Here is a 14,497-nt window from a genome sequence, read left to right on the forward strand (position 1 = left end):
ACGCACCAAGCAGTCACATGTTACGAGTGTAGAGGTCGTAGGTGAAGTTCTCGTGAGTTTTCAACGCTCCAATACCGCATGTTATGCTTGTTCACAGCCCCAGAAAGATGGAATAGCGCCTCATCGCTGAAGAACACAAGCGTGTCATCAGGCAAGTTGTAAAGGGCCCTACACGCAGCCTCACGAGCATCGAAGTCCCGAGGAATCAGTTCCTGGGCGACAACAACCTTATAGGGATGGAACTTCAATTCCTCATGAAGGATCCGTCTAACAGAACGAGCTGATAACCCAAGAGCTGATGCATGCTTGCGGGCAGATTGTCGAGGAGACCTCAAGATGGATTGCCGCACCGCTTCAATGTTCTGCAGAGATCTTGCAGTCCTTTGGAGGCCAGTCTTCTTCTTCTTCTTCTTCACATCTTCAGATTCCCTGAAGTTCTTCACCCACAAAACGACTGACTGTCGTCCTGGAACACGGCCACGAGGTGCAATAAGAAGTGCCGACGAAATGCACGCTGTGTGGCAATAATTGATTTACCACAGGAAAAATATGCCTCTAACGCAAAAGCACGTTCCATGTTCGTCCATTCCACGATTACTGCAAAGAAAAAAGAAAATAAATTAATGCGGCTGATCATATAAACAAGACTTTACAGTTTGCGCTCTTGATTAAGCCCCTCCTTAAAGTTGTCGGAAGGAACTTGCTTGTTTGAAGTAGTCAAGATCATCTATCCTGACTCCTAAAAATTTGTAGTTTTTTCTCTTTTTTAGAATTTGCTGTTAATAAATAGGTCAATAAATAGGATAAAAAAGTATTTATTTTGTTTTATCGGTATTTAAAGACAATCTATTTTTTTTGAACAAATATGAAAATTTTAGTTCACCAGTCATTTATTAAAAAAAAAATATTTTAATTTCTTTGTGGGACTGGATAGATCTCAATTTATATTATAAGAGAGCATCCATAAAGTACGTAAATAGTGAAATTTCAAATCACAATAACTTTCGAACCGCTATGAATTATAGTCTCAAATATTCAGGGTTTTTTTCTAAAACGATTTAACGATATCCCTGAGATTTTAAAAAAATACAACAACTCAACTATTTCAGGTAGCTGATTTTGTCTCATTCTTATAAAAGACGAGTCTTAAATAGCACTTTATTATATAATAATAAATTATTTAAATCATATAATAAGTGTTAGTTTTTATAATTAACTACGATTTTTAAATTGCAAACAAAAGCTAAAACAAAAATTGTTTTTTTTTCTAGTTATTAATAATTATTCTAATAATGAATAAAAATTAAGTTTGATTGTCGTCTTAATTATTAGTAATCAAAAAAAGATAGAGATAAAAGTTTTATAAATTTTTAATTTTAGAGATTTTAAAAATAAATATTTCGTTCTATTATGTGAACTGATAGCCACGACTCGCAAACAAAAATATTGACTTTAAAGTTGTAATTTTTTTTGTCAATACGCAATAGTATTTAGACGCCAATTGAATCTATTTCTAAAACGGACATAGAGGGGTTTTTTTTGTACCTTAAGTTTGAAGAAACTTTATTGATTAATTTCCCCTGACATTCTCAGTCGTTAAGTTAACTTGCCGCTGTTTTGCATAGCTCTTACCTATCTCTATTGCATTGTTTTACTCCTCTCGTGAACTGTGTTTCTGACTAAATTCTTGCGAATATAATTTTTTTAAAACCTTAACAGCTTTAAGTAGTTAAACAAAAAATTCAAATATTTATTTGCTTGTTTAAGGTATTATTTTTTTTAATTTATAATTATAGACTTTTAATTTAAAAGAAAATCTTCGTCAGCTAAACTCAATCTCAGTTCCGAATTCTTGGTATATAGTTTAACTAAAAGTAATATATTTTTTCATTATTTAAAGTAAGTAAATTTCTATTAGATACTTTAATACTATTCTATAGTGTAAAAAACTGAAAATTACCAAACTTGAATGCTGCTTTTAGCGTAAGATTTAGACAATCATAGTTTTTTCCATCTTTTTAAAGAACCAATGAATGAAACTAGAACCTACTTAAAAAAGGGAATAGTATATTAGTTGCCAGAATACTGAATTTGAAATTATTTAAAATTTGACAGATTAAAAAAGAATATAGTTTCAATAATAATATAATAGGAGTAGAATTACTGCAATTAAAATGACGCTACCGCAGAGGGGCAGGGGGGCTCAGCCTGCTTTATTTCTATAGGACATTTTTTTTTTCTTTTAAATTAATATAGAGTACTTTTTTTAGAATTTGAAGAATATACCCCCCCCCCCCCACACACACACACACTTTGAAACCCATGTCGTCGACCCTAGTTAACAATTACGCTCAAATATAATATAACTTTAAATTGTCAATGGTATTATCACTCGTTAACAGTTAATGTTTTATTTGTTTAAAGGTGTATAACTTACACTCTATTAAACACAAGTTGACATTTTTTATATCCTTTTAAAGCACCATTTTTTTTTACCACAAACTCATAAATATTTTTACATTTATTTTTATAAACGTAAGTTTTATCAGCTGTCCCATTGCATGGTAAAAAGTCTAGTCTAAAATTTCGAGGTATTTAAAAGCATATAGCAATAAGTTAAAGGCTTTGAGACTTGTTTCCTGAATAGGTAAAAATTATAAATAGACACATGCGTATATTTATATGTACGAATGTATGTATTTATGAATGTATGTATGTATGTATGTATGTATGTATGTATGTATGTATGTATGTATGTATGTATGTATGTATGTATGTATGTATGTATGTATGTATGTATGTATGTATGTATGTATGTATGTATGTATGTATGTATGTATGTATGTATGTATGTATGTATGTATGTATGTATGTAAATGTATAAAATTTTATATTTATAAGAGTTTGGATTTAGGTAATGATTAATCTGCGATTAACATGTTTGTCTTAAAATGTACATATGTACTAATACACCTACTCGCGTTTTGCAAATTATTTGCACTAGGTAAATGATATTTAAAGTTTTTTTAATGAATTTTACTCTCTGGAAAATTTCTTACATTTTACACAAAAAGTAGAAACTCTTTTATTGTTTACAGTCACTGATTCAACAGACCCGCCTGAAGAGGTGGTCTTTCCAATTCGTCATCATAAAACTCGTTTGAAGAATGATTTAAAGACTTTAAACGGGGTAACAAGTTTATATAGTAGTATTTTTTTTATTTTATTTTTCTTTTCGTCCTTTATTACAACTATTACAACTATATTACAACTTTTTGGTTACATAAAGAAGATTTGTTAATAATGTAATTATATAAATAAAAAAAACCACACACTTTGTTGATCACATAGATAAAAAACAAACAAACTCGAGTAGCACTGCTAAAATAATGCAGAAAACTTGGAGAAATTTTCTTATCAATAATATATTAAAAGATCAAAAGTATTTAAAATTTATTTGTATATAAAGAAGAATAGAGAACAAGTGTACAAAAAAGAATAGTTGTACTAAAAGATAGTTGAAAATTAATTTAGAAAAAGTTAGCAAGTAAATTCTTTTTATATTCCAAATATGAGATACGCGATGAGAAATTTTAAAATGGTTAACAATAGTTTCGCATAAAATCCTAATTAAGGCGCTACTCGTGCTCAATAAATATTTATACCCTGGCTTTCGTTTATAAAGACCAATAAAAATTATATATATATATATATATATATATATATAATATATATATATATATATATATATATATATATATATAAAATTACTTTTTATTATTATCCAATTTATGGCAACAAATCGAATTTTCAAAATCTTCTCCTGCAAAATGTCATATTATCACTTCGTCATCTCTTATTAAATTGACCAATGGCCACAGATATACAAGAGAAATAAAAAAAGTTAATAAAAAAAAAAAAAGACTATGAAGAGATAAAAAATGAAAAGTTTTGTTGTAATTTTTATGTTTCTCCGTTTGTAAAAAAAATTTTATTTTTTCAATTAAAAAAATATTCCATGATCAGTTGAAGTGTTATTTATTAAAAAACCGACATGCTTGGATTAATATAATTTTATTTTATTTATTTCTCTCAAGTTGCTGTGTGAATGTAAACATTTGTAAATATTTACATTTGTAAATTTATAAATTACAATGTATGTATACAAAAATTATATATGTATACATTCTTTTTTTATATAGAAAGTATTGGTATTGGTCTTTATCTGTCTATTTCACTTGCTTCTCCTGACGTAGCTGTTTTTTTGCCGACTAAATCCAAAAAAATTTTTTCCGACTAACTTATCTAAAAAAAAAAAATGAAAAAATAAAAAAAAGGTCCTCGTTGGCCAACATTTGCCAACTGCCAACGAAAGATCCAATTTTTCTTAATTCAGTGTCCGATTTGCCGACTAATAAAATTCGTAGAAGGGCTAAACACGCCTACGCCGCCCCCTTGGGGCGGCCCTGATTTTAGCACTTTTCAGTTTTTATTAAAAAAAACAATTAAAAATTTTTAGTAAAGGAACTTAAAGCTCACTTAAGAAGTTAATTACTATGTTGATATAATTCTGGTGCTTCATTTTATTTTAGAATTTTAAAATTCCTTTCAAATTTCAATAGAGCAATTTTTTATTATTCATTTTTGATTTAACCGATTTAATTTTCTTAAGCAAATTTCCGTATTATTCGGATTTGTTGTTTTTAAAGATACTTTATATCATTGCTGAGAAGCCGTAACGCAGTGGTTAGCGCGCTTGCCTCAAAATTACTAGTAATTTTGAGGCAAGCGTAAAAGTACTATTTTGTTATTATCACAAACTAGCGCGATAAGGTTTAAACTAGAGCGTAAAGGTTGTCTCTTAATGTCAGTTAACGTGTTTTTATCTTTAAAGTTTGTACAAATAATATTTTGAGGATAATTTGAAAATATCTCTGCTGATGGTGTGGCGGTTTATAAAATTTTTTATTTTATTGTTAGTTAATGAGTTGCTTTTAATGATTTTGATAGAAACAAAATTCCTGTCATTATCAGATACAGGGGCGGATCCAGCATTTTTGGTCCTTGAGATAACTAACTTATAAAACTAACTTATACTTATAAAATTCGTAACCCCCTCAAATTGAGAAAGGTTCAAGATTTGTATAGCCATAATTTTTGAACACTAAGAGCTTATTGCATGAAATTTAGAATTTATCGATGAATATAATTTTTTTTTTAAGAATAGTGCAAAAAATATCTTATCAAGTTGTTGCTCCCTTGTTTGGGGTATTTGTAACCAAAATTTTAGGGCTTTTTTGTTCCCAGTCTAAAATCATCGCAATTCTTTGCAAAGCATTCTTATTTGACATAAATATAAACATAAAATTTTGGCGTTAGTTCCATATCAAAAATCAAAAAATGCTGAATCCGCGCTTGTAACTATTATTACATAAATAATGACGTAATTTTTGGTTATTATTTGGTTTTACGTCTTAATATGATTTTTACCTTCACATTTTAAAAATGCTTGACAAAGTATTTACTACATCTTTTTAATAGCTTACTTCTTAACAATATTCATTAAATAGCATCTTAAATGTTAGTTAAAAAGAAATCTAATATGACCGTATGAACCGTTTGAACTTTTGATATTTATGTACAGAAACTGTAAAAAATAGTTGTAATAGTCATATTACTACAACTACTATGATAACATTATTAATAATAATAATAGAAATAATAATAATAATAACAATAATAATAGTAATAATAGAAATTAATACTAAAAAAATTAATTCAGTTTAATAAAGAATAAAATATTAACGTAAATAAATGGTATTTAAACTAGTTTTATAAAATAACCGAAAAAAGAAAAATATCAGATAATGATTTCAGCTGGGGTGCAATATGTTCTTTACAGACGTTTTTCGTGTGGCTTTCATTTTGCAGATGGAAATAGATGGAAATTTTAACAAATATCAGTTTTTTCACAGTAGTTTGTTGAAAAAAAAATTATAATAGTAATAATTATAACATAAAGGCGCCAAGTATAAGCCTACCGCCGTTTTTTCTTTCTTACTCGTCTTATTGAAATTAGTTTGCACGGAATTGAGCTTTTCAGAAATGGTGACAACAGATATTTACATCTGAGAATACAATACATCATAGAATACATCAACTACAAAAAAAAAAAGAAAAAAAAAACTAGTTAAAAAACTTCACCATCATATTATATTCAAATTTTGAGTTTTCATAATCATTTTTTAAAAGTTTTAACAAAACGTAGTAATAAAAATGCATCATAATAAAGACAACATTATTAATGTTGTGGTGGCAGGGTAAAAAAGAGGCGTTTTTCGAAATTTTTTGAAAATTTCAAAAATTATATTTAATTATATTTAGTCTTTTTTTATGGAAACTTGGTGTGATATAGAAAATCTTATGCATTCAAGCGAAATTTGAGATTGGTCAAGATTTTAGTGCAATAAAAACATTTTGTTCTTGCATGAAAATGCCACCACCAATGGCTAAAACAAAGTACAATGAAATTAATAGTGAGTTGCACAATACTTATAGGCAAACAGCACTAGAGTCAATAAAAGAAGTTGCCAAAGAATTGCATTATAATAAAACTATAGATGACTCTGTTGTTATTGATGCTAAAGTTAGTGGTAATGGAGCTTGGCTCTTCCTTGAATGGTGTTGTTACTCTAATTTCAGAAGGCATTGACACTGAAGTTTTATCTAAAAAATATGTGAAATGTAGGAACTGAAAAAAGTTAATTTAAATGCATATAACAGCTGGAAAAAATTCATTTATGTTCAATTAATCATGTTGGAAGTGCTGAATATTTGGAAGTTGTTGGAATGAAAGAATGTTTGCTCGATCTGTACGTCTTTATCGCCTAAAATACACATTCTTTATTGGAGATAGTGATACAAAATCTTTTGATGAAACTTGTAAATCAGATCCATATCCAGGTCATACCATCACCAAAGGAAAATGTATAGGACATGTCCAAAAGCGTGTTGAAACACGTCTTCGTAAACTTATAGTTGATTACAAGTGTAAAAAATTGACCGATGGTAAAAGCATAGATGGAGGGAAAGGTCGTTTAACTAATAAAGTGGCAAACACTCTTCAAAACTATGTTGGAATGACCATATGATAAAACAGTGGCGATCTTATGGGATACAAAAGAAGCTGTATATGCTGTTACTGCACATAATGATGGTGCCCAAGGGTTGCTCTTATTTTTTTTAAAAACTAGACATAGAAAATAAGTAATTTACTAAAGAAGGTTTAAGAAAATTGGATTTTCAACGTGTCAAACAGCCTGAGAAAAAGTCAACTAGCTCAATAAAACAAGGAAGAAAAAAACTTCTTGTAATTAGAAAAGGTTTTAACGATAAAAATGAATTTGAGGAAGGAGAGTCATGCTTGTGGAGCATTTTAGTTTGTTATTGTGCTTTAATGTTTTATTTTCTTTAATTTATTTTTTCGATTAGGTTTTTCTTGACTTTAATTTTTTACGATGTTTGTGGTCTCTTAAAAAGGATAACTTAAAGCTAATGAGCTAAATTATAAAGAATTTAAACTAATGTTTAAATTTTTTATGGTGTTACCTAAACAAAGCACTTTTTTGGTGTTTTCTAAGCAAAGCACTTTTTAAAATTTTATAAAAACAAGGCTAGCAATATGTTTTTTACATAAACATTTTTCTTTTTTTGAAATTTAAAGTTTGACAGTCAACCTGGCGCGTTTGAAAATTAATTTTTTTTCTGGCTCGCTCAGAACACAGTATTACTAATAAAGATGGCAATTTTAAAATTTCAAAAGATTCTGATCACTTTTCAGAGATTCTGATCATTTTTCACTAAGTTATCCTCGTTGAAAGAAACATATCAAAATAGGTCAAAAATCTGTTTATGACGTGTACAACTAATCACGTTATTATCAAATTTTTATGCAATTAGTGTTAATTGTTTTTTTTAATAGTACATACCTTTAAAACAAAACATTTTAAATTATTTTAATTTTTGAAAAAAAAAAGTGTTTTTTTCCTGTTACCTTGAGAACACTCAATGTTTGAACTTAAATATAAAAGTTTTGAATATAATATGACAGGGAAGCTTTTTAATGAGTTTTATTATTATTCTTTTTTTTTTTACTTGAGAATTCTAATATCACATAATATGTGATATTGAAATAATCAAGTCAAAAAGCATTTCTTGGCTCTTGGAGAGGCAACAACTTAACATTTTATTTAATATGTAAAAATATAATAATTAAAGATTAACTAAATGCAGGCCCGACGATACGGGTTTCGAAGTGGAGGGGCACAACCGTTAGTGTCTAAAAAAAGTCTTCAATATCTAGAAATTTCCGAAAAAAAAATCCTTTAAAAGAAAACAGGAGGGCTATTGCCCCTCAGTGTCGTTGGCCCTAAAAATGAGGAAAATGCCATTTTAACTAAAAGTTTTTTATCTCTAATAAAGATTTGCTTTATAATTCAAGACTTGCTTTTACAGTAACAAACTATATTAACCAGCTCTCAAAACACCGACTGTTAAAGTGGTTTTTTAAAAATAAGAATATTAAAGATATATTTAATATTTATATAAATTTCTTTTGAAAAGTTGCGACCGAATAAAATTAGTGCATATTTACAAAATGTTTATGAATAAGTTTTAATCCATAATTTTTAATAAAGCTTCAATTTCAACTATGAATTATGTGCAAAACGGTTTTCATCTTTTCTTTTTTTTTTCCTTTCTGTATTAGTACCTGTATAAGAGTTACACAAAGGAATCTTTATGTACACATAGAAAAAAAAGGAAAAATATTGCAATTAGCAAAAAAACAAAAACAAAATAAATAAACAGCTAAATTTGTAAAAACAAAATTTAAATTTTACAAAGAAATTTAAGCTCACAAGCATTGTTAAAGGTTTACCAATTATGAAGTAACATAAATTAATTAAGATGCTATTGCCAATAAATAAAGCATTATTCCATCAAATAATCCGAACTTTAGTTTGAATTGTTTATTTTTACTTGAACCTAAATACATATGTTCATTAAATTGTTCAAAATAAACTTGTGCTTTTTACAATTCTTCTTGATTGCATGGCTTCTTCTTTTGTAAACATTTTACACACTTAAAAATAGTGCAATTGAAATAGTTGTTTGTTTCTGTAAAAGTAAGTTTTGAATTATGAATTCTTTTATTGACAAGAAAACATCTTGAAAATTAATATACTCCATAACTCCACACTTCTGATATAAAGCCACATTACTACACACTAAAAATTAAAGGTAGAAATTTTTAGTTAAGGTAGGATATGTGATATACCCTTAGTAAGGTATAATTTTCTACCTTATAAGGTAGAAAATTATACCTTTAAGTTAGAAAATTGTATGAGAAATAATTGTTTTTAATATAATTTTCTACCCTAAAAGGTAGAAAATTATACCTTACTAAGGGTATATCACATATCCTACCCTAAAGTAGAAATTTCTACCTTTTTTTTTTAGTGTGTAATGCTACGATGATATAAAATTTGATACGTCCTCATGCTTTTTTACAGATAACTACTTAGACTTTGTTTCAACTCTCACACTCCTTGTGCTGAAATATAAAAATTGATAGTTTTTAATTAATAGTTTGCAGGTCCAAGGAAGTCATAAAAGTAGAAAATTGAAATTAAAACTATAAAATCATATTTTTTATGATCATATAATAAAGAACGAAATGATACAGAAAATCAGCGATTAAATCATGGCTATTTCCAGTATTAAAATCAGCAATACGGCATTCTGTAATTATATCAAAACTAATGAAAAGTTTACAAACCTCTTTGTTATAACGATTATACATATCATTTGCTTCTATGTTAATAATATTTTCATTATTTTCAACAAAAAAATCTACAATATGTAAACTTTTTGTTAAAATATATGATTTCGAAAATTTTATTTTTCTTTCATCCTTTTTTCCGAGTTCATCGAATCTCCTTCCTATTTTTTTATTTACACCAGTTGGCAAACGTTCAAGGTAGCAAGAATCTAATAAGAATAAATTCTAATAGTTTAAAAATAAAAATATAATAATAATAATGATAATAATGACAATAAAAACAGTTTTAAAGCACGCTTATACACATTTTCTTCTGAACTGGTATTAAGTTATTTTGCGCTTTGTATTATTTGGCCGCATTTCGATCCGAAAAGTTTATCAAATCTATTTTTAGAACCGCAACGGTACCCTATTAAAATCCTATGACCACCAACAGATTAGGTGCATAAATTACGTCACGTGGTTTTGTGACGACTCAACTTGATACTGAAGTGTTACAATATTGTGACAAGAAGGAGAGGAGGGGGGTCTAAAATGATCCAAAGTTGCGTGACGCAATTTGTGGACGACCCCTAAACAATGATATATTATATAACTAGATGTCTAACTTCGGTCAGAAAAGTGAAGCCGCTTTTTGCCCTTTTTACAAATGGCGGATTAGATTTGTAAACAAATAATTTTAACTTTTCTTTTCTTAAATAAAGTAAATATATTTTAAATTTAAATACTATTTACGTAAAAATGTTAAGCGGAAATTATAATACTTGTAAAATAATAATTTTTGATTCCTTAATTTATTTTCGATTAAAAAGGGATTAAAGTTTTGAATAGAAAAGTAAAACGACAGACGCTTTTGAAGCATTTTTTTAAATTAAAATACTTTTAAATAAACATAGGCTCATAAAAAAACTTTTATAAGTATTTTATAATTATTAAAACTTGTTTTTGAATTATCTTTAATTTAGCGGGAACTTTTGACTTGCATTTTTAACTTTTATTCCACACTTCGGCTTCAGCTATTGCCCTTTTTACAAATGGCGGACTATTGTTATAAACAAAAAAAAGCGGCTTTATTTTTTGTCAATAAAATCCCGCAAATTAGACATTTTGTTATGTAATATAACATTGCCCCTAAACAATTTTAAACATAATCCAAACGCTCTAACTAGAGCGTCTGGAGTTTGTTTAAAATTATCTGTTTATTATGTTTATCTTGAAAAAAGCGCATGTTTTGTCTTCATGTTTTTTTATTTCAATATTTTAAAATAAAAGTCTTTAATATTTATCTAAATAAACAATTTTACCCTCAGTCTGGTGAAATCAAATAAATATCGTCTTGATTCTTTTCAGTTGTTACAAATACTTCTTAAAGATTTGTTAAATATAAAGTTCAATATAATACAGAAACTTTAACATGTAATAAATCTTTTGCTTGTTACTTTTTTTAGTTTTTATTTTATGCAAAGTATTGAAAAATGCTATGGTGCTATGTATAAAACTACTTTACCTCAGCTTTACTTTAACCAACTTTCATTTATAAATTTGTAGAAAAGGTGGTCAAAAATTTAATACTATACTGTAGTACTGTAAACAACACCTATTACTGTTGTCAAAACAGTAACAGGATGTTGTGTTGTTGTCCAAAAAAGTTAGGGTTGCCAGATGTCCCGATTTTACGAAGGAGAATTCTGCGCCAAATATGTTAAAATATTTTTTTTACTTAGTTCTCCTTCGTAAAATCGGGACATCTGGCAACCCTAAAAAAAGTTTATATGCACTTATTAACCGTGCAAGTTACCTTTGATACAACAATGCCACAAATTTTTTTTTATCAATACAATGTGCCCTCATATATTTTTTTTCATACATAAATTTTCCAACAAAAGTCAATTTAGCTTCAAAAACTCTCAATTATAACATTTTTATTAACTTTCTGTAACCTCACTATTTCCACCTCATTCATTTGTCTTGGCCTTGGCCTTAAAACATGTGGCCTTGGCCTTGGTCTTAAAACATTGTTAACAACTCTGCATATGTTAATACTACTATTTAATCTCTTATTGTTTGGTCAGTTTCAATCAATTTAAATTTTGTGGGACACCTACTTTAAAGACTTGAAACTTTTTTTTTTTGTATTTAACAAAATATTTGTATGACAAAACTATGTTTTGTCATAAAATTGCGTTTGTTACAAATTGCGTTTTTTATTCACTTGTATAAAACTTTTAAAAAAGTTCTGAAAAATGGTAAAAAATTAAGTTAACTTTATTACTAATTTTTGATTAGCTTTTATCTGCAATAAATGGGAAAAATCTATTTAAATAAAATGGGCAAATATATATATATATACATATATTACATTAAGGTTGACAACCAATGATACTATTAAAAAAATATATAAAATAAAGATAATGGTCCTGAATGATGTCAATAAAGAAAGAATAATTGAAATATCATCATTTGGAATGATTCATAAAGATATTGCAAACAAAATTGGATAAGGCGAAAGCACTTATTACTGATTTTCTAAAGAAGTATAAGGACACAGGAGAAACAGCTTGTTGATTGTTGAAAAGAGAAGATAAATGTATTGTTCAAGTTGCTCTAAAAAATTACTGCATTTCAAGAGACAAGATAAAAGTAGAAATAATTAGTCCTTTGCACAAGGGGAAAAACTACAGTTGTCTTTGGGCTATTGCCCAATGGAGACAAGTTGTTTGGTCCAGTGAATTTCCTTTTGGATTAGAATCTCAAAGATTCTGTGTTTGGAAGTGTAGTAATGAATAGTATCATCCTGATTTTATTAAAGTCACTGTTGAGCATTAAAAGCAGATAAGTGTATGGGGGTGCTTTGCCGCTTATGCTATGAGAAGAAATCACATGGTTAAAAGCACTGTGGATCAATTCCAATATCATGGGATCCTTGCTCGTCATGCAAAGTCAAGTTACATGGGATTATTTCCAGATGGCAACTACTTATTTTAATAAAGTAATGATCCTAAGAAAATCTAATTGAAAACCAATGGTCAGTACTTAAAGATAAAACTTAGAAACGAATGTGCGTTGATGAAGCTTGTCATTTCAATTGTGTTAAAGAGGCATGGAATAGCTTAGAACCATTATTAACAAGACTTGTTAATAGTATGCCTCGTAGAATCAGAGCATTACTTGCTGCAAACTAATTAACTAGTACTAATTTAGAAAATTTTATTTTTAAGAAATTGACTCAATAAGATAATAACAATATAATGTTTCTGCCAACAATTATTTGGTATTACATATGTCTGGTAATAATTTTGTTAAAGCAAATAATTATATACTATTGTAATTGTGTTTTTTAATAGTTTAAAACTGAGTTTCTTCAAGTAGTAATTTTTATTTTCTTTTTTAATGCAAATATGCATTTAATTGAAATTTTTGTATAAGCACGATGTTTATATTGAAATTTTAAATGAAATCACTCATTAAATTTTTTTTTGTTTTACATAAAAGTTTTATAAAAAAACTACACAAAATTTTTGGGCCGGTTTTTATTTTGCCCTGACTGTAGTATATAATATTTAAACCATTGCACTTGGAAGTCTGAAATTCCATGTATTTACATAATGAAATTAATGATATGTAAAAAGCAGTAAAACTAGAGATAGTGTCCTACAAGCTATTGGTTGAAATATAATTTTTGCTGTTGTTGTTCTTTATTACAATTTTTACACAAATATAAAAAAGAAAAAATTCCCAATAAAGATTAAAAAAATATAAATTTAAAAAGCAGTATATGAATAAAGCAATATATGAAGAGTAAATTTTCAAAAGGTGAAAAAATAAAATTTTTAAATTTATTCCATTTCCAAATTTTATACACTGAAATCTATTATCTATTTAAGTATTAGATCTAATAACACACTCAAGGTCCTTATATAATAGATTAAAAAGATATCAATTTCTGTTGTTGGTTTCTTGAACTCAATTCACATGGAATTATCATCTGTATTATCATGGAATTTCACTCATATATTATTAATAGTGGTAAAAGTTTCCTTTTTATAAATTAGCTGTTTTTAAATATCCATTTATATATAAAATTTGTTTAGAAATACATTCATGATTATTTACTGATTGATTGAATTCATAGCTCAAATCTTCAATTGAATTCATAATTCGTCTTTCACACTCTTTAGTCAGATATTAAAAAGTTTATCTAACTTTTTTCAGCGGTTTAATAATTAGTGTTTGAATCCCTGTTCCAGATTTATTTAAAACAGGACTTTAAATGCTAAACTAAATTTAAATTGAATAATATTGTTTTTTATTGTATATTAATCATTTAACAATAGGACATCCATGAAAATTCTGCAACATATGAAATTAATACAAAGAATGGAAGATTTGTTTTAGATATAACAAAAGATGTGTAAGTTTGCAGTTTATGTTTTTTAATTTATAGTATTCAAAATTGTTTACGTAATGTGGTAAAGCATGATTTTAAATGAAAATATTTTCTTGTTGAAATGAAAAAAAAAATTTTTTTTTTGCTTTTAATTTTTTACATTTTTTTACTTTTTAGTTTTTAAATTTAATAAGAATGATGTTTGTAAGACTGCAGTAATTTAACTCCTCAAGATTGTAAGACTGGAGTAATTTAACTCCTCAAGTTTG

The 14,497-nt window shown here is 27.4% G+C and overlaps 1 protein-coding gene and 1 long non-coding RNA gene across 4 annotated transcripts in view; one reads left to right on the forward strand and one right to left on the reverse strand.

Moving 5' to 3' along the window:
* Positions 1–1,764: 1,764 nt before the first annotated feature.
* Positions 1,765–14,497, forward strand: part of LOC136072082 (uncharacterized) — a 94,336-nt gene continuing 81,603 nt past the window's right edge. Inside the window, exons 1-4 of one of the 3 annotated variants that reach the window (XM_065820278.1) lie at positions 1,765–1,874; positions 2,915–3,004; positions 3,099–3,190; positions 14,176–14,252. In XM_065820278.1, coding sequence (XP_065676350.1) covers positions 2,938–3,004; positions 3,099–3,190; positions 14,176–14,252 — 236 coding nt within the window. In that variant the 5' untranslated portion in view covers positions 1,765–1,874; positions 2,915–2,937. Of the gene's footprint in view, positions 1,900–2,353; positions 2,648–2,914; positions 3,005–3,098; positions 3,191–14,175; positions 14,253–14,497 lie in introns of those variants that run through there. The other 2 variants (XM_065820276.1, XM_065820277.1) reach the window with 2 other exon arrangements.
* Positions 3,982–11,496, reverse strand: LOC136092243 (uncharacterized). The gene is made up of 3 exons (XR_010644289.1): positions 11,349–11,496; positions 9,839–10,050; positions 3,982–4,305 (listed from the first exon to the last, which is right to left on the reverse strand). It is a non-coding gene; the product is annotated as an uncharacterized LOC136092243 (long non-coding RNA).

This window comes from Hydra vulgaris, chromosome 15, assembly GCF_038396675.1.
Source record: "Hydra vulgaris chromosome 15, alternate assembly HydraT2T_AEP".
NCBI lineage: Eukaryota > Metazoa > Cnidaria > Hydrozoa > Anthoathecata > Hydridae > Hydra > Hydra vulgaris.